This window comes from Saccopteryx bilineata, chromosome 11, assembly GCF_036850765.1.
Source record: "Saccopteryx bilineata isolate mSacBil1 chromosome 11, mSacBil1_pri_phased_curated, whole genome shotgun sequence".
Classification (NCBI taxonomy): domain Eukaryota; kingdom Metazoa; phylum Chordata; class Mammalia; order Chiroptera; family Emballonuridae; genus Saccopteryx; species Saccopteryx bilineata.
The window spans coordinates 36,656,954-36,681,964 of record NC_089500.1 but is presented as its reverse complement, the minus strand read 5'-3'; the positions used below and the strand labels follow the sequence as shown (position 1 = coordinate 36,681,964).

General features: G+C 35.1%; 1 protein-coding gene across 1 annotated transcript in view; it reads left to right on the top strand.

Annotated features, from left to right (window-relative positions):
• DSG1 (desmoglein 1) overlaps positions 1–24,376 on the top strand; it is a 39,507-nt gene extending 15,131 nt beyond the window's left edge. Inside the window, 10 exon segments of the mRNA XM_066246788.1 lie at positions 633–767; positions 1,075–1,260; positions 3,341–3,600; positions 5,069–5,208; positions 11,704–11,985; positions 15,783–15,904; positions 16,562–16,631; positions 18,638–18,831; positions 21,431–22,326; positions 22,328–24,376. Of these exon segments, the coding sequence (XP_066102885.1) occupies positions 633–767; positions 1,075–1,260; positions 3,341–3,600; positions 5,069–5,208; positions 11,704–11,985; positions 15,783–15,904; positions 16,562–16,631; positions 18,638–18,831; positions 21,431–22,326; positions 22,328–22,475 (2,433 nt within the window). The 3' untranslated portion in view covers positions 22,476–24,376.
• The last annotated feature ends 635 nt before the right edge of the window (positions 24,377–25,011 follow it).

The window sequence follows — 25,011 nt, the reverse complement described above, 5'->3', positions numbered from 1 at the left end:
CTGTCACTTTTCATTTAATTTTACTTAAGATTTACCTGAAATTGACAAAACTATATTCTAAGAGTACATAAAAATATACATAAAGTATAGGCAAAAGCTCCATTTTAAAAAATTGATTGTATAATGAAATAAATTTAAAAGACATTTGCTGTTATATCCCCCATCTTGATGAGTTCAATGCATTTGAACATGGGCAAGGCTCTAAGAATTTTTACAGGCTAAGAAACTGGTTTATCTTTCTTTAACCTAGTATATCCTAAGCTCATTTGACAACAGAAATCTTTTTTTTTCCCTATGTCGTATCTACTGACAGCCACTGATTACCTTAGGAAATGAATCACAGCAACAGATACATAGAAATTAAGTAACATCCATATCAATCTTTTCATTTACAAATAAGAAAACCAATAGTGATTGTTAATCAAATTAGAATCAGCATTACCTAGTTTCTAACATGCTATGCAGTCCCATAACTTAATGTAAAAATATTAACTTTTTATTTTCTTTAATATTAATTGTCTCCACCATAGATTTATGTAAATGTTGAGCCAACATTTTAAAAGAACTTTGCATGAGACAGAATAAGGACTGTCTATGTCAATTGTGATACTGTTTGTAATGTATAATTTTAGCAATATAGCCATTATGCTCTTGCTGTAAGAGGCTCAGACCGAGATGGCGGGTCAGATGGCATGTCAGCAGAATGTGAATGCAGCATTAAAATCCTTGATGTCAATGATAACATCCCCTACCTGGAACTTTCTTCAGTAAGTATTTGTCTTTGAAATTAATAGCTTTAAATTCATCACATTCAAAAATTTGTTTGAACAACCCTATTTACAGATGTATATGTTATCCTTCATCACATACGACCCAAATGTAGACATGTACTTTGTCTGTGATTGTTTATATATTACACAGGGGGGATATATTTGAACAATGAAAAGTGAAAATATCAACACAGATCCCCTTTCTAAATAATGAATAACTATAAACATTCCACATAAGTCTAGTATAGTTCTCTCACTCACACTGTTTGTGTTAAGAATTTTTTTTTTTTGCTTCTTTTTTCAGAATGAATTAAAAATCGAAGAAAATGCTCTCCATTCAAATTTGCTCCAAATTAGAGTCATTGACTTGGATGAGGAGTATTCAGCTAACTGGTTGGGAATGATTTTCTTTATCTCTGGAAATGAAGGAAATTGGTTTGAAATAGAAATGAATGAAAAAACAAATGTGGGAATTTTAAAAGTTATTAAGGTATGGTTTAATTATCCTAAATATTTTGTTCTCTTAGTCTTTTTCCAAATGTTAATCTTAAAACAAAATGTTAAGATTTCACAAACTTGAATGAGTGAAAGAATAAAAATTACTTTTTTAAAATAGTATATGATGGCCTGACCTGTGGTGGTGCAGTGGATAAAGCATCAACCTGGAATGCTGAGGTCGCCAGTTCAAAACCCAGGGCTTGCCTGGTCAAGGCACATATGGGAGCTGATACTTCTTGCTCCTCCCCCCTTCTCTCTCTCTCTCTCTCTCTCTCTCTCTCTCTCTCTCTCTCTCTCTCTTGCTCTCTCTCCTCTCTTTCTAAAAATGAACAAATAAAAATATAAAAAAATAAAAATAAATGAAAATGGTATATGATATAGAGCTTTTTCATAGAGAGTTTTTCTGCTTATATAATTTCATGAAACAGGCATTAAATTTTAACTCACAACTCTTCTATCAATACAGTACTCCCTCACAGATCATAAGAATTAAAAGAATTTTTAACTCAAAACCAAAGTGTATTATGACCATAAATGCACTAGAGATTTGGTCCAAGTCACTTGAGTTTTCCAGTGTCCCCCTTACATTACTGATCTGCAAAATTTACCTGCAGTAGAATTTCCTCTGAGATGTAAAAGAAAAATAGAAAATATCTGTCTCCTAGGGAGCTGATGGCGAAAGTTTCACCCTGTGCTACAAGACCTACCGAGTCTATTTTTATAATCTGCAATAGCTGTGCATGGACTGTATGGGATGTGTGCACTATGGATTCTTCGTAGTAAAGTAGAATTTCTTTTTCACTCTTTTCTTCAATATAGTCCTCAGAAATAGACTTCTAAGAAAGTCCATCATCATAGGAATGTGTGATCATTTGTTTCATGTCTTCATAAAGTGTCACCATGTCTATAGCTTGCATCTAGTGAGGCCATGTGCAGAGGCTTCAGTCTATTCCTCACAACATCCCTGCAGTAGTTTATGTGCCCATATTGCAGATAAATACATTGACGTTCAGAGAGAGCAGGTAATATCCTCAATTTCTTATGACTAGTAAGAGATAGAGCTGACATTCAAACCTGTCTCTCTCTAACTATTAAGTCCATATTCTTTCCACTGTACTACCACAATTCCATGTTAGGAAAACTAAGTCTTAAACTATTTCACAAAAAAACTACTTCATACTGTCCTCAATAACCCTCACTGTAAAATGGAAATGATTTAGATTTTTCTCCATGACATGGCAGAATATATATAATGTTTCTTTTTTATGATTATATACTATATGTAATATGTATGTGTGTTTGTGTATAATGTATATGCTCACATGATTTTATAGCCATTCTTGGAATTGCAAATATAGCCAACATTATGGCAAAGACTAAAAATTTTAGATATGTGTGAATCAATGGTCATCTAAATTACTCTCATATGAAAATTTAGAAAAATATATTTGGCATAAATGCATAGTTGTTTGTGGATTTCATTAGTGGATATTGACACCACCTTTTATAACAAAAAGAATTACTTGATTATTTTTTTAATGACATAATTTATTCCAGAATATATTGAAAAATAAGAATTTCTTTTTATTATTTATATGCTACATTTTAATACTTGACTTATTGAAAAAATGTCATATGTATAGAAGTAAAATTCTCCTACATAGTTCTTAATGGATAAAACCAGTCAAGTGATGAAAACTACCCACACTTTGTATAAGTAGAACTAGTTTCTTAAAAAATGAAATGACACAGGCTAATATAAACTGTCTTTGCACTACAAAATGTAAAGGTTTGGCCATTTACATTTATTTTAAATTTTTAATTTAGTGGACAGTTAAGATTCATGTCATACATTTTCAATTTTTTCAACAAAGGATATAAGACCGTTGGATTTTTCTTACTATATATATTTGTATGTGTTTGTATCAGATTAAAAATAAAGTAAGAATACATTGTAGTATTTACATTTAATTAAGGAAAAAGGCATATTTATTTTTGCCTGTTACCAAAAGATTTTTCTTCTAGAATTATTTTCTTCTTATAGTAAAACTATTTCCCTTTGTATCTTCTAGCCCCTAGATTATGAAGCTATGAAGAATCTGCAACTTAGTATCGGTGTTAGAAATAAAGCTGAATTTCATCAATCAATTATGTCTCAATATAAGCTCACAGCAACTGCAATTTCTGTGATTGTGTTAAATGTAATTGAAGGCTCAGTGTTCCGTCCAGGTTCAAAGACATATGTAGTAACTAGTAATATGGGACAAAATTATAAAGTGGGAGATTTTATAGCTACTGATCTGGACACTGGTCTAGCTTCAACAAGTGTTAGGTAAGACTGATGTTTTCCTAACTAATTTCATCACCTATTGAATTAAGTACCTAGGTTCTTTAAAAGAATTTTGAAGTATGAATTAAAACATTTTTCATTATTTCAAAACCTTCATGTAATCATAAAAGTACTAACTACTGAATTATTACTTAATTCAGAGTGCTTAACTCAAGAAAATAATAAAAATTTGTGCAAAATGAGAAGTGTAAAAGTGTCAAGTTGTAAAATGTAAAAATATTGTATCTTTACAGTTTGACACTCCGGTGTTTATATATTTTATTGACCAATTAGCTGATTGCACATCAAGGTAATTTACCCTGGAGGATTTTATGGACTGATTTTCCCATTGCAAATTTGCCCATGTTGAAGTCAATTAGATTCAGTTACTTTCTTTACTTTAATCAGCACTTATTTTTGGCCAATAACAACATTGATATGAAAAATGTGTAAGATTAAGGAAAATCATGCTATATAATTTTTAAAACTCTGTATATCCTAATGTTTCTACTTGATCTAAAAAAAAAACAGTGTAGATAGGAGCATGTGTTCTACACATGTGCTTGTCATCAAGAACAACAGTGGGGGAAAGACCTTACAAATGAGTTTTAAAAGTTCTTTCTCTGAATTCTTCTCCCAATATGTATTTCTGTTATAGCTCTTATCATACTGATAAACTCATATCTTCTACCCCACAGATATGAGTTTACTGAGGGTAGATTACCTTCAACCCTCAATTCCTGTGTCCTCTCCAAGTTCTATTCCCTGAGTTTAGTATAACGCCTAAGACAAAGAGTTACTCACCAGAATTTCTTTAACAAATATAAATAAGAAAAAAAAACCATCAAGGCAAAAGATGAAGAGAGAAGGAGAATAGAAGATAGGACAGAAGCACAAAAAAAGGACATATGTAGTTTGGGATTCAAAGAAGTTTTGTAAAGTCATTGTGAATGTGGAAAGGGGAGAGTGGGAATAGTTTGGGATTCAAAGAAGTTCTGTAAAGTCATTGTGAATGTGGAAAGGGGAGAGTGGGAATAGGAAAAGGATGATGGTCAGGCTGGTGAGGAAGTAACTTCTTTGGTAAGAGAATAATTCAGTATTACTAATGAGCTCAGAAAGTCCAAGCATCAGGGTCTTCCAGGATAGTTCTGATGCTAGCTACCAAATTGAAATGAAAATGAGACTGCAAATGTCAAAGGATTATTCTGACATCCAAGTGTGCACAAAAGACATTCCATTGGAAATAGCTGCTCAGTAATTTCTTTTTCTTAAATTTACATCTTTGTCTGTTTCTGAATGTTCTCAAACAGTTGGGACTTCCCAGAAAAAAAAGATTGTCTGTAATAACTGAAAACTATATCCAGGGGTTATAAATAGTGACTGGAAACCTATGTTTTATAAATGAAATCTCTCTTGGACTCTTCATGCTAGAGAGCTGACATTAATTTTTACTGTCACCTTTCAAATACAGATATGTAATGGGAGATAATCCAGGTGATCTACTCGCTATTGACTCACATACAGGCATAATTACTTTGAAAAATAAAGTGACCATGGAGCAATATAAGATGCTTGATGGAAAATACCAAGGAACAATTCTATCTATAGACGGTAAGAGACCAATTTCACTTCCTTCTTCCAGAGGAATATATATATATACACTCAGAAATTAACATTTTAACCATTATATTTTGAAGTAATGCTTTTTCCAACAGAAGTTATCACATTAGGTATTATAGAATCAGATCTTTGATGATATGAAAGGCAGTATAACTTAGTGGATAAGACCATGAGCTCTAGAGTGAGACTGGATTGGTATCTTATACCACACATTTATCCCTCAGTCTTCTCTTCTGCAAAATGGAATAATAACAATATGGGTTTAAGGAGTTATTACATGTAAAGTACTTTAACTTTCAGTTAACATTTGTTCTTATTAATGTAAATAAATAAAGTTTTAAAATTGTATGTACTGTAAAATTATTTCCAAATAGTTAGGCCAGAAGCCAAGCTAACTTAACTTTACATAATCTTCTGGAAACTCATGTAAAACTTTGTGTAAACAGGCCCTGGCCAGTTTGCTCAGTGATAGAGCATCATCCCAGTGCGCAGACATCCCAGGTTCTATTCACAGCCAGAGCACACAAGAGAAGTGACCATCTGCTTCTTGCCCCTCTCTCTCTCTCTCCCCCTACTCTCCCTCTTCTCCTCCCACAGCCAGTGGCTCAATTGGTTTGAGCATTGGTGGCCCAGGTGCTGAGAATAGCTCAGTTGGTCCAAGCACATCAGCTTCAGGTGCTAAAAATAGCTCAGTTGATTTGAAGCATTGACCCCAGATGGGGGTTGCCAAGTTGATCCCAGTCATGGTACATGCAAGAGTCTGACTGTCTCCTCTCCTCTCACTTGAAAAAAAAAAACTTTATGTAAACAATTTGGAGGTGACATGCTTATATTACTTTTCAAATCCAATAAAATTAAATTAGACTTGTCACTAAAGAAGGAGAGCTCCTTGAGGCTACCTCTGCTAAGTAATACTTGCAACTTCAATTGCTCTTCCTCCCTTCTTTCTCCCTCTTTTTTCCCCCCATTTTGATTATCCTTAAAAAAAGCTTGGCAATTTCCATCTGATTTACAGATTAAAATAATAACAATAATAAACTATTTCTTCAAAGCCATTCAACAATTCAGAATTTTAACTAAAACCAAAGTTATAGTGTCTTTTTCATAATAAGTCAAAATAAATGTAGGTGTAAAAGTATATATTACAAATAAAAATGTAATTCCATCTATAGATAAAGTTTATTTTGATTCAGTGCTAAAATTATCTTAAATAATTATTTGTTTACTTCTTTTCTTTCATCCAACATCATGCCTAATTGGAGACATGAAGGGAAAAGTGGAACCTTGCTTACAAAATTATTAGGCTTTTGGCAAACAGAAAGCACGCATTTTCTCTCATATCTGGGATAAATATTACATGTGATAATAATGATAAAAATAACAACAAAGCCAATAACAAAATTAGCATAGCTGGCATGAAAGGTCATGGGCTTTGATATCATAGATTGGATTTAAATTGGTCTCTGTTATGTATTGCCAGGGATATTATTCATTTACTCAGAAACTGTATATGGAAGCCTAACCTAATGTCAGCCATTGTGCCTGGTTCTAGGGTTATAGCAATGGACAAAATCTGATGTAAAAAGAGCTCTCATTTATACAATAGAGATAATAACATAACGTCAAATATGAATGCCCATAGATGTTACTTATAGCTTATCTATAATAAATATTGAAAGCAATATCAAAAATAGATAGCTAGGTAGGTAAGACATCATGCACTTGATATGAAATTATGTAACACTCAGAAACTATTTTAATGACATTTTTCAATATGGAAGAATTGCAAAGTGATTTATCAATGTGACAAATAACTTATAAATGCTAGGCATTGTAATTAAGACCAATAGAGAATTCAACAAAAGATCAACAAGAGGTTGTTCTCAGGTGATGCTACCAGGGGTCTGGTTTTGCCTTTGTTTTTGTTTTGGTTCTTTATATAATTCTATACTTTTCAAATCAAACACAATATCCAACTATTTATAATGTAAATAAATAATCCAATCATATTACTAGTAATAATTAATAACAAGGTAGATTGTATTAATTCAAAAAGTTGTGGAGAAAATCATACACTGTATGACATGTGTAAAGTGCCATAGTAGGCACATAAATATTGTTACTTCTCTTACCTTGCAGTTGGACAAAATATATTTAGCTTTAGATTCTCTGAGTTTATAGATAGTAGTAGTGCAGAGTGCATATAATTTGAAAAGTAAGTCACATCTTTCATCATATATATGCTATAATGACTTTTGCAGCAAACTGGGCTTCATAAATATGGGTTGTATACATTTAAAAGATTAAGTGTTCAAAATATATATTAAAAGCACTCTACATAGCTCAAAAGCATTTAAGATTATAAGAAAGGGACTGGTGAATGGGAGAAATGGGAGATGTTGGTCAAAAAGTACAAACCTTCAGGTACTAATTAAATAAGTTCTGGAGACCTAACACACCGCATTGAGATTATAGATAATGATACTGTACTATATACTTTAAAGAGTAGATTTAAATGTTCTCACCACAGAAAAAGAAATGAAAACAATGTGACATGATGGAAATGTTGGCTAACCCTGTGATCGAATCATATTATAATAAGTATGTCAAACCAAAATATTGTATATCATTTATACCATGTTACATATCAATTATAGTATCTCAATAAAGATGAGGGAATATATAGCAAAAAAAAAGGTTATCATGATATTTAAAAATTGCTTCAGCAAAAACCACATGTAAATAATTGCTAGTGGGATATAAAAGAAAATAATGTTCCATCGACATCATTCCTACACTGCAGCAAGAATTATTATCACCACCAAAGTCTAGTCTAATAGCATATGTTTTTTAAGAAACTCTCTTATATAGTAGCTGCTAATATTTGGCTATCTTATCTCTAAAGGAAGAAAAAAAATCACATCTGGAATTTTCAGTCATATGGTTTTTCTGTAGTGAGCAATTTCTACTCATGAATTTTCCTGTTCAAACCATATGGAAATACCCCGACCAGGCAGTGGTGCAGTGGATAGAGTGTCAGACTGGGACGTGGAGGACTCAGGATCAAAACCCTGAGGTTGCCAGCTTGAGCGTGGGCTTATCTGGTTTGAGCAAGGCTCACCAGCTTGAGCCCAGGTTCACTGGCTCAAGCAAGGGGTCACCTGGTTTGCTGTAGCCCCCTGGTCAAGGCACATATGAGAAAGCAATCAATGGACAACTAAGGTGCTGCAACAAAAAAAAAATTGATGCTTCTCATCTCTCTCCCTTCCTGTCTGCTTGTCCCTATCTGTCCCTCTCTCTGATTTTCTCTGTCTCTGTCACACACAAAAAAAACGGAAATAAAATGTCTTTTTTATTACTTTATCACATATACTAATTTTTGTTATATTCTTAGAGACTATCTTATTATTTTGATAGCTATTTTTTACTTTTTTAAAGTTTATTTATTGATTTTATAGAGAGAGGAAGGGAGAGAGAGTAACAAAGAGACAGAGACATTGATCTGTTCCTGTATGTGCCCTGAGCGGGAATTGAACTCACAACCTTTGCACAACTGAGCTATCTGGCCAGGGCAGGTAACTTTGATAGCTTTTAATGGACCAATTTTGTTGCAAGATAAGGACACAAATAGAGGTTCAAATGTATTTCTTATTCAACTCTATGGAGGTATAATGTATATATAATAAATATACCCTTTTAAGTGTATTTAAGCTTGAGTTTTGACAAGTGTATACATCCTGTACACATGCCACAAACAAGATCTAGAACATATTCATTACCCTGCACCCTTTTGCAGTCAATGCTACAGCTCTTCTGCAGCCCCAGGCACCTGCTGATCTAAATGTAGCTGTGTTTTGATGTATTACCTTTTGTATTAAGTGTAGTCAAAATTAGTCTACTCTTTTGAAATGTTGGTTGGTTGGTTGGTTGGTTGGTTGGTTGGTTGGTTGGTTGGCTGGTTGGCTGGTTCACTGATTATATAAAATAAACAGCAAGTGAGGAGCAACTAAGTAAACAAATAACAAATGTCCCTGCCCCTGTGTTTAGCCAAGGAACACAATAACTCACTGAAACTTTGAAAGACAACAAAAAAGCAAACTTGGAATATCTGCTTGTGAAACAAAAGTGTTTCACCTTCTTATGAAATAATGCCCCCCCCACCAACCTCCAATCGTGCCAGTTCCCTCTCCTATGTGTTACCGGTTGAGAGTTTGAAATATGCTGCTTTATGACTAGGAAACTTTTATAGAAATGATTTCCCATCCTGCTCAAAATCTGTTCATTTTTTCAGCCCGTAAAAGGAAAATAATAAACATAATTGAAGAAGAGAGTAAAACAACAATCAAAAGAAACTAAGTCTAATATAAGAAATATTCAAAAAAGAGAGTCTAGGAATGCTTCCACTGAGGCTTGTAAGACATCACTGGCCAATACATACATTACATGGTGTTTACTGTTTATGCTTTTTTTTTAATTTAAATAAATTTTTATTAATGTTAAAGGGGTGACATTAATAAATCAGGGTACATATATTCAAAGAAAACTTGTCTAGGTTATCTTGTCATTCAATTATGTTGCATACCCATCACCCAAAGTCAGATTGTCCTCTGTCACCTTCTATCTAGTTTTCTTTGTGCCCCTCCCCCTCCCCCTAACCCTCTCCCTCCTTCCCTCCTGCGTCCTCCCTCCCCCCACCCCTGGTAACCACCACACTCTTGTCCATGTCTCTTAGTCTTGTTTTTATGTTCCACCAATGTATGGAATCATGTAGTTCTTGTTTTTTTCTGATTTACTTATTTCACTCCGTATAATGTTATCAAGATCCCACCATTTTGCTGTAAATGATCTGATGTCATCATTTCTTATGGCTGAGTAGTATTCCATAGTGTATATGTGCCACATTTTCTTTATCCAGTCTTCTATTGAAGGGCTTTTTGGTTGTTTCCATGTCTTGGCCACTATGAACGTATCCATGTTTCTGAGGTTTTAGGGTATATACCCAGTAGAGGGATTGCTGGGTCATAAGGTAGTTCTATTTTCAGTTTTTTGAGGAACCACCATACTTTCCTCCATAATGGTTGTACTACTTTACAATCCCACCAACAGTGGATGAGAGTTCCCTTTTCTCTGCAGCCTCTCCAACATTTGCTATTACCCGTCTTGTTGATAATAGCTAATCTAACAGGTGTGAGGTGGTATCTCATTGTAGTTTTGATTTGCATTTCTCTAATAACTAATGAAGATGAGCATCTTTTCATATATCTGTTGGCCATTTGTATTTCTTCCTGGGAGGAATGTCTGTTCATGTCCTCTTCCCATTTTTTATTGGATTGTTTGTTTGTTTGTTGTTGGGTTTTATGAGTTCTTTGTATATTTTGGATATTAGGCCCTTATCTGAGCTGTTGTTTGAAAATAACATTTCCCATTTAGTTGGCTGTCTGTTTATTTTGTTGTCAGTTTCTCTTGCTGAGCAAAAACTTTTTATTCTGATGTAGTCCCATTCATTTATCTTTGCCTTCACTTCTCTTGCCTGTGGAGTCAAGTTCATAAAATGTTCTTTAAAACCCAGGTCCATGAGTTTATTACCTATGTCTTCTTCAATGTACTTTATTGTTTCAGGTCTTATATTTAGGTCTTTGATCCATTTTGAATTAATTTTAGTACACGGGGACAAGCTGTAGTCGAGTTTCATTCTTTTGCATATGGCTTTCCAGTTTTCCCAACACCATTTGTTGAAGAAGCTTTCTTTTCTCCATTGTGTGTTGTTGGCCCCTTTATCAAAAATTATTTGACCATATATATGTGGTTTTATTTCTGGGCTTTCTATTCTGTTCCATTGGTCTGAGTGTCTATTTTTCTGCCAATATCATGCTGTTTTGATTGTCATGGCCCTATAATATAGTTTGAAGTCAGGTATTGTAATGCCCCCAGCTTCATTCTTTTTCTTTAGGATTGCTTTGGCTATTTGGGGTTTTTTATAGTTCCATATAAATCTGATGATTTTTTGTTCCATTTCTTTAAAAAATGTCATAGGAATTTTAATGGGAATTGCATTAAATTTATAAATTGCTTTGGGTAATATGGCCATTTTAATTATATTTATTCTTCCTATCCAAGAACAAGGAATATTTTTTCATCTCATTGTGTCTTTTTCTATTTCTCTTAACAATGCTTTGTAGTTTTCGTTATATAGGTCCTTTACATTCTTTGTTATGTTTATTCCTAAGTATTTTATTTTTTTTGTTGCAGTCATGAAGGGGTGTTTATGCTCTTGACACATGAAACAGCTTTTCAGGAGCACTAATATTCATAATGGTTTGACTTAAAAACTGAGTCATAAACAAGGAACAGTTTAAGAAGTTACTGAATGGGTGGAAATAAAGATGTTGAAATAGTATTGATGCAAAAAGAAAATAGTTTTGTATTGTCCAAGAATTATTACACTAAATGTATAAAATATTTCTTCCATTTTGAACATTGTTATAGATGGTCTTCAAAGAACTTGTACTGGTACAGTTATTATTGACCTCGAAGGTTCTGGCTGGGAAACTGAAATTAGTACAAAAGAGAACAATGTGAATGGAGGAGATAAAACTGAAACTACTACAGGGGTCTTTGACAATGGTGAGCCTACCACCAATCCATTGGACAATGGAGATGACTTTGATAATTCAGGCCAAGTAGGCCATGTGCCACTTTTCCCAGACAATGTACATTTTGGTCCTGCTGGCATTGGACTCCTCATCATGGGATTCTTGGTCCTATTATGTAAGTATTTCAATAGTCCAATTTATACATGACCCTCCAAAAAACTTTTGAGGAGAAATTTTTTAATCTTTTGAGAAAATGTATTTTACAAATGCTTATTTTGTTCAATTATTAAGATATTTCTACATTTGGTGCTGTATTTATAAGCTTTTTAAAAATCCAGCTGCTTGGCAATAGAGGATAAAAACTTTTTGCATTCACTCTTAGTGTAATGGGATGTCTCATAACAGGCGGGTTCAAAATGCTATTTGAGTGAAGAAGACAATGAGAAACAATTGATTGAAATAGTCAGAAAAGCCTATATAGAGAAAGTAAATTCTGAGTTCAGTTTTAATAGAACTTGCCTGGTGAACAAGGAAAAGGGAACACAATGCAAGGAGAAAACAAATCTATGTGCAAATCCCCCAAAGAGTGCAAGTGTAGGTGACTGAAATTAAAGGGCTCCAATAAGGAAGGGAGAAAGGATCTGCAGGACTGCATGGTGACAGTTGTGACCAGGAAGATAGAGCCCAGACCTTGCAAGGATTTCATGCTATGCTAAGACTTAATGAAAGGGAGAGTTGAATAGACATTAAGTTAAACTTCAGTTTCTAAATGTAACTGTGTGAGTCTTTCAAAGGTTACCTAACTTTGCAGGAACCTTGCTTTTGTCATGTTACCACACAACATTGTTTCGATGATGGAAAAAAGCACCACACATGGAAACATTTAAACTACATTTATGTTCACTAGAGTCGACCTAGTCAAGGATCTAGCCATGAAGGTATAATATCTACTGGATTCTTTAGGTGGTCTTCAGCATTGCCTGGGGTGATGATAGAAATTAGAGGGAAGATGAACTATATCCTACACTCTGAGGAATGAGAAAGGGGAGCTCTGAAATAAGTAGGTTAATATCTGAACATTACTATTAACATAAACATTGCCATTTTTCAAGTATAGAATCACAAAATCTTAGTGTCAGAGATGCTTCAAACATTATTTAATTAAAACACATATACATAAAATATGAATTCAGAATACTTGCATATGACATAATTTTCTACCTTTATCTTAATACATAAACAGTAATAAAATAGTTTAGCCTAATTTTTTAGTAAACTGACTAAATTATATATTAGAATTTAGTAAACTACTAAATTATTAGTAAACTGAATTTTCTATGATTTAAAATGACTTTCACCCTTTTGAATTCTTTGATCAAAACTGAATTCACATAAACCACAAAAACTTTGCACATGCTGATAGCACAAGTTAAATTTGTGACTTTTTACATTATTGAAAATAAATCTCCAAAAACAAGAAATCTGCATATTAAGCAATAGGATTTCATTCTTCTTGGCTAAAAAAAAATGGAAATAATGACCATGGAAAGTTCTATGAAAGGAAAAACAAGGTTTTTAAAAAAAAGCAAGCAAACATTCTTGTCAAAATAAACCAAGACAAGGAAAATGCTAGTAAGTGTGCATAATTTTACATAAAATATAGATATGAGAAGAGATAAACTCCTAATTTCCTCTTTTTGGCCATATAAATTATCAACCAACATTTTAAAACTTTAAAATTAAATATTTTGCAAAGTAACTTAGTAATTGTCTGGCCTGTGGTGGTACAGTGGATAAAGTGTTGACCTGGAACACTGAGGTCACTGGTTTGAAACCCTGGGCTTGCCTGGTCAAGACACATATGAGAGTTGATGCTTGCTACTACTCCCCCACTGCTTGCTCGCTCTCTCTCTCTCTCTCTCTTCTCTAAAATAAATAATTAAAATATTTTAAAAAATTAAAAAGTAACTTAATTTACCCAGGTACCAATGATCTCTACCGCAAAAAATATATAACTTTAACTTTGAGTATATTTTATATTGGTGTCTACCTTTTGGTAGTGTAGTTAATACAAGATTTATAAATTATATATGGGTCTTGAAGTCAAATAATTCTAGATTCAAAACTATTTCTAAACGTGGCATATTTTCAAGAAAGTGAAACACTTGGAATTATTTTCTTCCTTTCCTTCTTCACTCCTTTGCTCTTTTTTTTTGCAGGGAGTGGTGAATAAAACATATGTCTTATTTGTTACAGTGAAAAAAAATGACCACAAATAATCATGCTTTTGGATCAATCGACTGAGTTTAAAACATTAACAACAATTTGCAAACAACAAAAGTGGTATTCTATACACCATAGATAAATTATTTTACATACACATTTTAAAATATTGTGTAGTTATGACTCAGAAGAAACCTCAAACATTTCTAAGCAGCAAGAGTTTACACGACAGTTACAACAGGACATACTACTGCCAAAGTGCCCTGCGTTTTTATCTCAGAGACACACCACACAAGTCTCAGGTTGAGAAAACTTGGAAAAATGTTTTGTATATAAGAATGTGTTCTGGAAAAGAGTGGAGAGAATAACAGCTTTCCCTTTGGCTTAAGAGAGTCCACAGTTTGAAGTCACTGCACTTAGAATTAGGCCGCAGCCCCCTGGAGGAGTCAGAACTCCGAGGCAGGAGCCAGCAGGGGAGCATGGTGCTCTCTTCATCCCTTCCCAGTGCTCAGCGCAGGTTCCCACTCTGAAAGAGCTGCCCAGGTCACTGCTGTTTCAGAAGGGTCGTCATGTGATGGCGTGAGTGACGTTTCCATCTTAGTAACTGCAATGAATGATAGTCTGGGAAATGCTTTTCCGTTTTAAAACACAGATGTCTGTATCCCAACAGACAAGCAGCAGGCACTTTTGGCAGTCTGAGGTAGCACCTGCTCCCCCCTGCAGCCTGTGGGCCCTGTAAGCAGGAAGCAGGGAGGATGGGGAGCAGCCTGAGTTCAGCTGTCAGTCAGTGGCACCACAGTGGATTGTAGACACCTTTCTACCACTAATTACAATCAGAGCTGATTGTACTCTTTCTTGGCAGCATAATCTCACGAAGGCTTTTCATCAACACCTTGTCCTATGAATACATTTGGGGCACAACATAGTCCTCCAGGAGAGAAGGTGGAGAGGTGCAGGCAGGGAGCAGGAACAGTGCACTCACTTTCCCTTGTTTTTCGGGAATCCCCTCTCTCTTATCACTATCCTTACTATGTTCCTCCCTTTCTGCCTTGCTTTCTTCTTTTTTCTTTTTCTCCTTCCTCACTCTCTTAAAAATTTGCACATCCTTCCTTTCATTCATTTGTTTTTTTTTCCAAATAATTATTGAAGATCGTATTATATATTTTTTAAAAACTGGGCTAGAAAGTATTACAGATGAACAAGAGAAAGACAATTGATTACTAGAAAAAAACATTGTTAAATAGTGTGATGTTCTCTGTTTGTGCACTAGTAATGTCAAGAAACGATATGTCTAGGGAAAATAATAGCCTCATTGAGGACAATTGCTTGAAGGATAAATAAGATGTTACTGTTGAAATAAAGAGACAGGCGAGTGTAAAAGGACCAAAATAGAGAGATAGACGAGGAAACACAAAAACTCAAACATGAACTGATCTTTCCAGCTTTCTTTTCTCTCTCCTTTACCATTTTCCTGAGTAATGACAGGAGAAGACTCATCTGTTTTAACAGTATAATATAATTTGTAATCTAATTTGATATAACAAATTATAATTGATTATAACCTAACACACTGAAGTCACATTGATTTTGGTATCTCACTATTATTCAGTTTATTTTCTGAAAACTTCAGAATAATTTTAGGATCAAATGGGATTATATAGGGATTCAAATTGAATCACAAACGGCTGGTTGTTTTGTTTTAATTTGGTCCCACTGCTAATTTCAATATTTCTATTTTTTCACCATCAGTGGTCCCATTTTTGTTGATCTGCTGTGATTGTGGAGGAGCTCCAGGTGGTGGAGTTGGCTTTGAGCCTGTTCCTGAATGTACAGATGGAGGAATTCAATCATGGGCAGTAGAAGGACCACCAGTAAGTGTACCAACCTGTAAGAAATGGCCTATAGTCATCGCCTAAACAGTCTTCTACACATAAAGCAAGATATTGGTGATCACCCACACTTTGCTGTTCCTTTTTTTTTTTAAATAGAAGATGGGGAGAGAGAGACAGAGAGAGAGAGAGAGAGAGAGAAACAGGAAGGGAGAGAGATGAGAAGCATTAACTCAGTGTGGCACTTGATTCCTTCTTATATTTGCCTTGATGGGGAGGGGGCTCCAACCCAGCAGTGTTCCCTTGCTCAAGCCAGTGACTATGGGATGATGTTGATGATCCCATGCTCAAGCTAGCAACTCCACACTCAAACCTGTATCCTCAGGGTTTCCAACCTGGGACCTCATTGTCCTGAGTTGACACTATCCACTACATCACCAATCTATTCTGTTTTTTGGTTCTTTATGTTTTTTCTGGGCTATCCAATGGGGAAAATAAAGAAAAATTAGAGATATATCAAAATTAGATGAAAGTAACCAGGAAAGGCTTTCTGAATGAACTTCCTGTTTTAAATAGATTTCAAAAGTTGTCTAAGTAATATTCTTCAGAAAAATCTGAGATAATTTGAGAATTAACCAAATGTATAACTATAGAAAGAAATGAATCATTACAAATGGAAAACTGTTTCTTGTCTTTTAGGTACCCACCCTTCCTGTACCATGTATACCACAGGTTGATGGGAATGTCATCGAATGTATTGATACTTCAGGTACAATTTTTATTTTAATTCTATCAACTTAAATGACTCAGAAAGAAGTTTGTTCTCTCTTTAAATACCTCACTTTTTCTCAATTATTTTATTTGTCTTTAAAATTGTTTCTATTGTTCCTTTTAAATGACAAGGGAAACACAGTAATTATTATTCTTATATGTTGAATTTTAAAAATCTTTCTCAATATTAGAGAGTACTTAGTAGATGATTTGATTAGGATACCTATAAATAGGAAAGAATCTCTGAATTGTAACCACAAGTCAGTTTTGGTGGTGTTTTTTGGTTTGTTTGGTTTTTTTTTTCTTTTTTTGATCCTAAAGAGCAAATCTTATTTACTCAAAAAATACTAATTAGGTTGTATGTTCCATCCAATTAAGATGCATCTGTGCTTATTTATTGAGACTAGAATCTACCTCTACAACTCATAAATGGTTAAAAATCACCCTGGCCTCAGCTGCTATTATGACAAAATTAAAAACTGCATCTCATCTCTTCTCAGCATCAGTATAATTTTTACCTAAAAATATTCATCCAGTTTCTTGAATTGAAACTAAGTGAGGAAACACTATCAAAATCTTTTGAAGCTCTCATCCGAGGTTGTGCGCATGTGTCGGAGTTTCTCCTTGCACTTGAGGAAAACTCTTAGTACAACTCGCCTTACAACAGGGGTCTAGACCAGTTCACAGGCAGAAACAAGGGGATGATTAGAATTTCAGAGTAAGTGAGTAACCACTCTACTACTACTTTAATAAAGAGAACAATTCACTTTTATAAACTTCTTATATCTTTGAAAAGAGTTATACCATCTTTTCTTTTCTTTCAAGGTAAATAAATATTGATTCTCTTAATTTTCTCTCAGTCTTCTTCAAGCTTACAATCTAGACTTTTCTTGTTCGAACTCTTAAAAATGTCAAAGGCACAGGAGTGTTTATAACTGGTAGAACTGAATCTTATTTAAAGGACTAGACATGCTAGCTTTAAAATTACTTCTCCTCCTGATATATCCATTTTTATTAATAACAACATTCACCCACCTTAAAAGCAGAAATACAGTCTCTTTATATCTTCCTGTTCATTGCTATCCAGTCAATTCTCAATACTTGCCAAATCCACTAGGATTTATTTATTCTCTCATTAAGTCCAAAAAGCTTTACATAAACCTTGAACAAAACACAATGAGGGACACCAAAATAATAGAGGTATGGAAAACACACTGTCCCTAAAATCAAGATTTTTAAAATATTTAAGCATGGGACTTCTATCCCGTGTCAACATTTTCCCTGTGCATGGCACCTCCATAGTCCAGGCCATCGTTTTATCTCACCTACCAAGAATACTGTTAGAGGCTTCTACTTGCCCCGCACATCCAAGTGCAAATTCAAGATTCCTGTGCAAACCTCTCCTCTCACCACAGCCATGGCTTCTTCTCTGAAAGCCGTGCTTCTTGGGTCCTAGAGGCCCTGTGCTTCTAGCATATTGTGGTATTGCTATACTATTTAACTTTTAGAATTTAGTTTATTTTCTCCCCAATTTCTGTTAATTAAAAAAATCAAAATCTCATAATAACTATGTTTGATGTCAGCTGGGTACTGGAAATATCAGGGGGAACACTATAAAGTATATGATTATGTAATCAATATGCTGTCCACCTGAAATTAAATACAAAATAATATTTAATGTAAACTATAATTGAAAAAAATTAATTTAAAATATAATAAAATAAAAATCGCTAAAGCATAGTTCTTAATCTCATAAGAACTCCCTTTAAGCACAACATATAGTTACCAACAAATAAGTAATAACAATAATTACCACATTAATTGATAATATTATTTTGAACTCAGTATTGTATTTACAGTTCTTGAATTTAGGTATCACCTTCATTTTCTTTCTTTGCTCACAAATGCATACTGAAATGAAGAAACCGTACATAAGAGGAAGTTACTGGTTTTTAATCTATAATACACTAGATAAAGTAAACTTAATTTGATCTACACTTTCAGGGCTTTACACTAATGAGTATGGTGACAGAGAAATGCAAGATATGGGAGAAGAAAGAACAGGATTCGAACTAACCGAAGGAGTTAAATCGGGACCTGAGATATGTCCAGAATATTCTGGAATATTAAGAAGAAATTCTATGAGGGAATGTAGAGAAGGTCTGAATATGAACTTCATGGAAAGTTACTTCTGTCAGGTAAGGACTCTAGCCCCATGCTTCCTCTCCATCCTGCACTCCCACACACCCCCACTGCCACACTCCAGGCTCCTAGCGAGGTTCCTAGCTTCTGGTCTTTATGCCTGATGATCCATAGTGCTGCTAAATAACATTGCTCTGACCTAGGCCTGTTACTCCCTCATTAAAAAATAGCCAAAGGCTCCCATCTGTGTTTGGTCCAAATTCTTTAACTGGCAAATAAACTAATTCATAAACTCACCCCTGACCTCATATCTCCAATTACCCCTTACTATCAATCCCACTTGCCAAGTGCCTTTGCCTTATTCCTATGGGTCTATTGCTCTCCGTGTCTTTGTTTATGCTATGCTTTTATACAATTATCTCTCCCATGAGTCCCTACCCATCTTTCAAGACCCGGTTCAAATATCACTGCCTCTGAAGTTTTTATTGTTAACGACTTCATCCAAAACAAGATTGGTATTTCCTTATCTATATTTCTGTAGTACAAATTCTCCTTGACTTACAATGGGGTTATGTCCCTTTATGCCCACTGTAAGTTGAAAATGCACTTAATACACCTAACCTACTGAATGCCCTAGCTTAGCATAGCCAGTTTCTACTGAAGGCACATCACTTTTGTACCACCATAAGTAAAAAAATTCTTAAGTTGAACCATTTCAAGCCATGGGCCATCTGTACTTTGTCTATATGTTTTATAGAACATACCATTGCTAAAATCTGTTAAGTTTAAATATCTATCACACTTTTTGGTGCCTCAAACACATCTTTGCCACATTATGTTGCCAGTACTTATTTCAGTTCCAGATGCATAATAAACATTCAATAAGAACACATTCAAGAGCCATAGTAGAATTCTAGGACATTTGAAAAAACAGTAAGAATTAAATTTTGCCATCCCCAGGCAGAGACAGAATTGACCATGGTTACATGCCATGTGATACTTAAGCTTTAAGAAATTTACTGTCTCTGATACAGTTATGTTTCTCTACATCCTGGCCTAAAATGTCTTCATGAACTCTCCTAATGGTTTAGATGGTAGCTAATACTTTGAAATAAGATACTAATAAAACTCAAATAGCAGCAGATTATAACAAGACGCCTGTTGCTGAAATCCATAAGAATATTTCCTGTCCATATCCCTAGCAATGAATATTTTAATAAAAATTACAATTCTGCCTTAAAACTTTTACATTTAAAGCTCTTCCTGCTCAGAACATTCTATCTGTTTTACTCGCCATCACTTGATTCAAATCTTTGATTAAACATCACTTTTTGAGATGACATCCTTGATCATTCTATCTCCCATCACTTTCTATCTCTTGACCATGCACTTAACACCTCCTGATAAATATGTTTCTGTATTTTCTATCTCATCCTACTAAAATGTAAGCCTTACTAGGGAAGGACTTTTTCTGGTTTTGTTCATTACCTCATTGCCAAGTTCCTAATAGAATATCTGAAAAATAGTAAGGACTCAAAATATATTTGTGAATAAAGTGGCACAATGAGTTGATTTGCTAATAAAGTCATTTCTGATACTTACCCTGAAAGCTTGCAAGCCATTATTCTAAACAACAAAGATGAAATAAAAATACACATATCAGTGGACCTTCACTTTGAATTGAAGAAGATCCTAGATTTAAAAACTGTCTTTGGTCACCTTGAATTTTAATTAATAAGTGGCATAGACCTAGAGTTAAATTTTTCTGTTGTTTTGCTGGAAAAGCAATATTAAAATATATTTCATAGAACCACCATTATCACTCAATCTGAAGGAAGGAAAACACAATCCTGGCCCTGGCCTGTTAGCTCAGTGGTAGAGTGTTGGCCTGGCATGCAGGAGTCCCAGGTTCGATTCCCAGCCAGGGCACACAGAAGAAGCACCCATCTGCTTCTCCACCCCTCCCCCTCTCCTTCTTCTCTGTCTCTCTCTTCCCCTCCTGCAGCCAAGGCTCCATTGGAGCAAAGTTGGCCCAGGCACTGAGGATGGCTCTGTGACCTCTGCCTCAGGTGCTAGAATGGCTCTGGATGCAACACAGCGACATCCCAGATGGGCAGAGCATTGCCCCCTGGTGGGCATGCTGGGTGGATCCCGGTCAGGTGCATGCAGGAGTCTGTCTGACTGCCTCCCCGTCTCTGGCTTTGGAAAAATACAAAACAAAAACAAAACAAAAAAACACAATCCTGAATGAACTCATCAGCTATGAACTACCTTTTTAAACAAAGCAAAAAAAAAAAAAATACACAATTTGGTATCCTTCAATTTCAGCTTTCTAAAGTACTTCCTTCTAACTTGATTACAAAATAATTCATGTCATTTTTGTGTGTGTGTGCTACGGTATCCAAAGTACACTATTATAAAGTCCATCTAAACAAATTTTAAAAATTAAAATATATTTTGAAATTACAGTTAAAGTAATTTCTAAGCAAATTTTTTCATACAGCTGTATGACTTTTAGAGCATCTCTAGTAGAGGTTAGAATTTTGTTTTTTATCTTCTTTGGTAATGCCCTGTAAGGAAAAATAATGAGAAAGACTTGTATTATCATTAATTTTGTATTCATGATTTCATTTTCTCTCTCCTCTACAAATTTAGAAAGCATATGCTTATGCAGCTGAAGACGAAGGACGCCCATCCAATGACTGTTTGCTCATATATGATATTGAAGGTGTAGGTTCCCCCGCGGGCTCTGTGGGCTGTTGTAGCTTCATTGGAGAAGACTTCGATGACAGCTTCTTGGATACACTGGGTCCTAAATTTAAGAAGTTAGCAGATATCAGCTTGGGAAAAACTGTTGAACCATATCCAGACCTTGATTTTCCTTGGCCACCAGAGAGCACAGAACCGATTTACCCTCCGCAGGAAACAGAGCCCATGGCTAGCGGACACCCACCCACCTCCTCACATTACGGCACTACCACAGTCATTTCTGAGAGTGCCTATCCCTCGGGACCTGGTGTACAGTATCCTATGCCTATTCCTGATCCTCTAGGCTATGGTAATGTCACTGTGGCAGAGTCTTATACCACCTCTGGCACTCTGAAGCCCTCTGTCCACGTTCATGATGAGCGACATGCCTCAAACGTGGTGGTGACAGAGAGGGTGCTTGGCCCAATCTCTGGTGCCAATTTGCATGGAATATTAGAGATGTCTGACTTGAGAGATGGGTCAAACGTTATAGTAACAGAAAGGGTAATAGCACCAAGTTCAAGCCTACCCACCACTTTGACCATCCCTGATCCTAGAGAGTCTTCAAATGTGGTAGTGACAGAAAGAGTAATCCGACCAACTTCTGGCATGATGGGCACTTTGAGTATGCACCCTGAGTTATCAAATGCCCACAATGTGATTGTGACGGAGAGGGTCGTTTCTGGCTCCGGCGTAACTGGAATTAGTGGCCCAGCTGCGATAATTGGAGGCAGTGGCCTGGTTGGCAGTGCAGCTGGAATAAGTGGTGGTGGCATTGGGCTGAGCAGTCTGGGAGGAGGGGGGGGGCCTCAGTAGCATGGAGGGGACAGCCACCATTGGCCACATGAGGAGCTCCGCTGATCATCATTTTAGCCAGACCATTGGATCCGCCTCCCCTAGCACAGCCCGAAGTCGAATGGCAAAGTACAGTACGGTGCAATTCAGTAAGTAGCCAAGATCCCGATACACTTTTCCTCAGTAATTGTGATTCAGGTTCAATTCCCACCACCAAAAGCTAACAATGATGCACAACTAAGTGCTCAGGTAATTGTGAAGCCAGGTGAGAAAGCACAATGAGAAACATAGATGGAAACAGTGCTGTGGGGCAAGAGCTCTCCTTAGCATCTGTAAACTTTTTTTTTATATTAATACTAATAGAATCATGACAATGAACTAAAAATTGAAACGATTTATTTGCTTCTGTGTGGCCCATAGTACTTGTCCAGCATGTGGAAGAAATCAAACTCAGTCATGTAAAATCACTGGTCTTAACATGGTAATTGGCATAATTCCCTTGTTCTTTCTGGATGTACCATGTAGCTCAGGCAACATTTAAAACAAGATAAATATGCAATATGCATTTATGTATATGGGAAGAATTTAAAACCTGTGCCAAATGCCCTGTCAGTTTCACAGATAATAGAAATAATCTAACCACATATTCACACCACAGTTATAACCAATAAAGAAAATGGGTCTGGTTATATAGCCAAGTCCACAAGCCACCAAGCATTCCCACCTTCATAACCGCACTAGGTAAAATAAACCTCAATTTAGGGAATGTTTTCTGGAAGGGAAATTTCATAAGAGAGTGCGGGCAGGGTGAGATCCACTTGGAATAAACTGGCAATGTCTGAGCCTGAATCTGGAGAGGGGCTGCAGCCAAAACTCTTCTGGAGTCAAGACTTTTCTGCTTCTAGTTTGTGTTTAGAGTAGGTGCAGTATTAATTGATATAGCCTACAGGTGAGGTTGCAGGATATCACACTCATTTTTTCCTTTACCACTGTGGCTCTGCCTTAATAAAGGAAAACCTGCCAAGAATACATCTCAGGTTGAATCAAGTAACAACTGACATGGTTATCCTTGACAGTCATAGATTACCTTCCAAGGAAACAGTTGGGAACTGTAAAGTATTTTCAGATTGCTTTTAGTATGTGTTATTCATTTCTATTCAGCTTTTTATTATACACCTCCTATGTTAAAGTTATTTACTAAGCTGAGCTGTGTGATTAAGCTTTGGGGTATTTTTTTTAAGGGAATCTAAAAAAAGTTTTTTGAATGTGTAAAATGTTTAATGGGAAAGTTAGAATTGTTCAGTAAAGTACTACTAATTTGAATTGAGTTTAGTACTTTTGTAAAAAAAAACACAAAACCCTCTGCTGCTATTCTGAAGGGATCAAATAGGAACTTTTAACAGAGTTGATGATATTGTGCTAACACAAATGAAATTGTGCTAGATGACCTCATTGCCTTCTTCCGTCCCACTCCCAACTGAATCTTCTCACTAGCATAAAATTCACATTCCTGATTTGATTTGCCAATATGTTCTTGGCTTATACATGCTCCAATTTCTAGATCCAAATTATACCCTATAATATATTTTTCTAGCTTCAAAATTTAGTAATGTACTATTAATACTGTCATTTCTGTGTCTTTACTATATAGTGTTATCTGGTTAAAAGTCTGTAAATAGAATCAAAGCATTCTAGCCAGAGGGAAATTTATTATTGCATGGTAGAGGAATTTTCTTTCTCTTTTCTAAATTCAGTGTTAATATGAACTCACAAATGTAAAACTGAATATGTCAAAAATCTTTTAAGGGTTATTACCCCCAATTACTCAAATTTCCCAGGGTGTTACAAGATCAAAAAATAGATATTCAACTTCTAACACTTGTCAAAGGGGGTTGGAGAATGAGTTATTTTATCTAGAGCTAGTATTTTGCTCCATATTATAGCAGACAATGTCAATAATTTCAAAGCCACAATATACATCGTATTTTAATTCTGTAGCCTATGTAAATGTGTGATGTTCTGTAGCATGCCAAAATGCAAAGGTGCAAATAAAGCAATTCACAGGAAGTGTTTCTTTTATTTCTTTCTCCCATTTAGGGTTCCATTAATGAGGGGTAATCTGAAATAAAGTCAAAGGGTATTTATTAAAATATATTTGAGTATGCTTCGGTCCAGGAGTTTGAAAAAACAAAAATTATTAATCAATTACTTGTTAATTAATTAAAGGGAATGGTATCTTACCACAACTTACTTGTCACTTTGATATGACATCAAAAGTGTTTATCAAAAGTGTTTACCTGAGACTCCTGGTATCTTCCGATATCTTTTTTAGGTTGTCTAACAAATGCCAGAGTGACCATATTTAGTAACTGTTGATATTAAGACCCATTAATTACATAAACCATGAGAAATACAAGAAAAAATAGCAGTATTATCAATCAATCTAGAAAGATACTTTAAAAATAAATTGGGGGTATTTTTTCGCTTAATCAACTGAGTTAAAAACATTAACAATAATTTGCAAACAACAAAAGTGGTATTCTATACACCATAGATAAATTATTTTACATACACATTTTAAAATATTGTGTATTTATGACTCAGAAGAAACCTCGAATATATCTAAGCAGCAAGAGTTTACACGACAGTTACAACAGGACATACTACTGCCAAAGTGCCCTGCGTTTTTATCT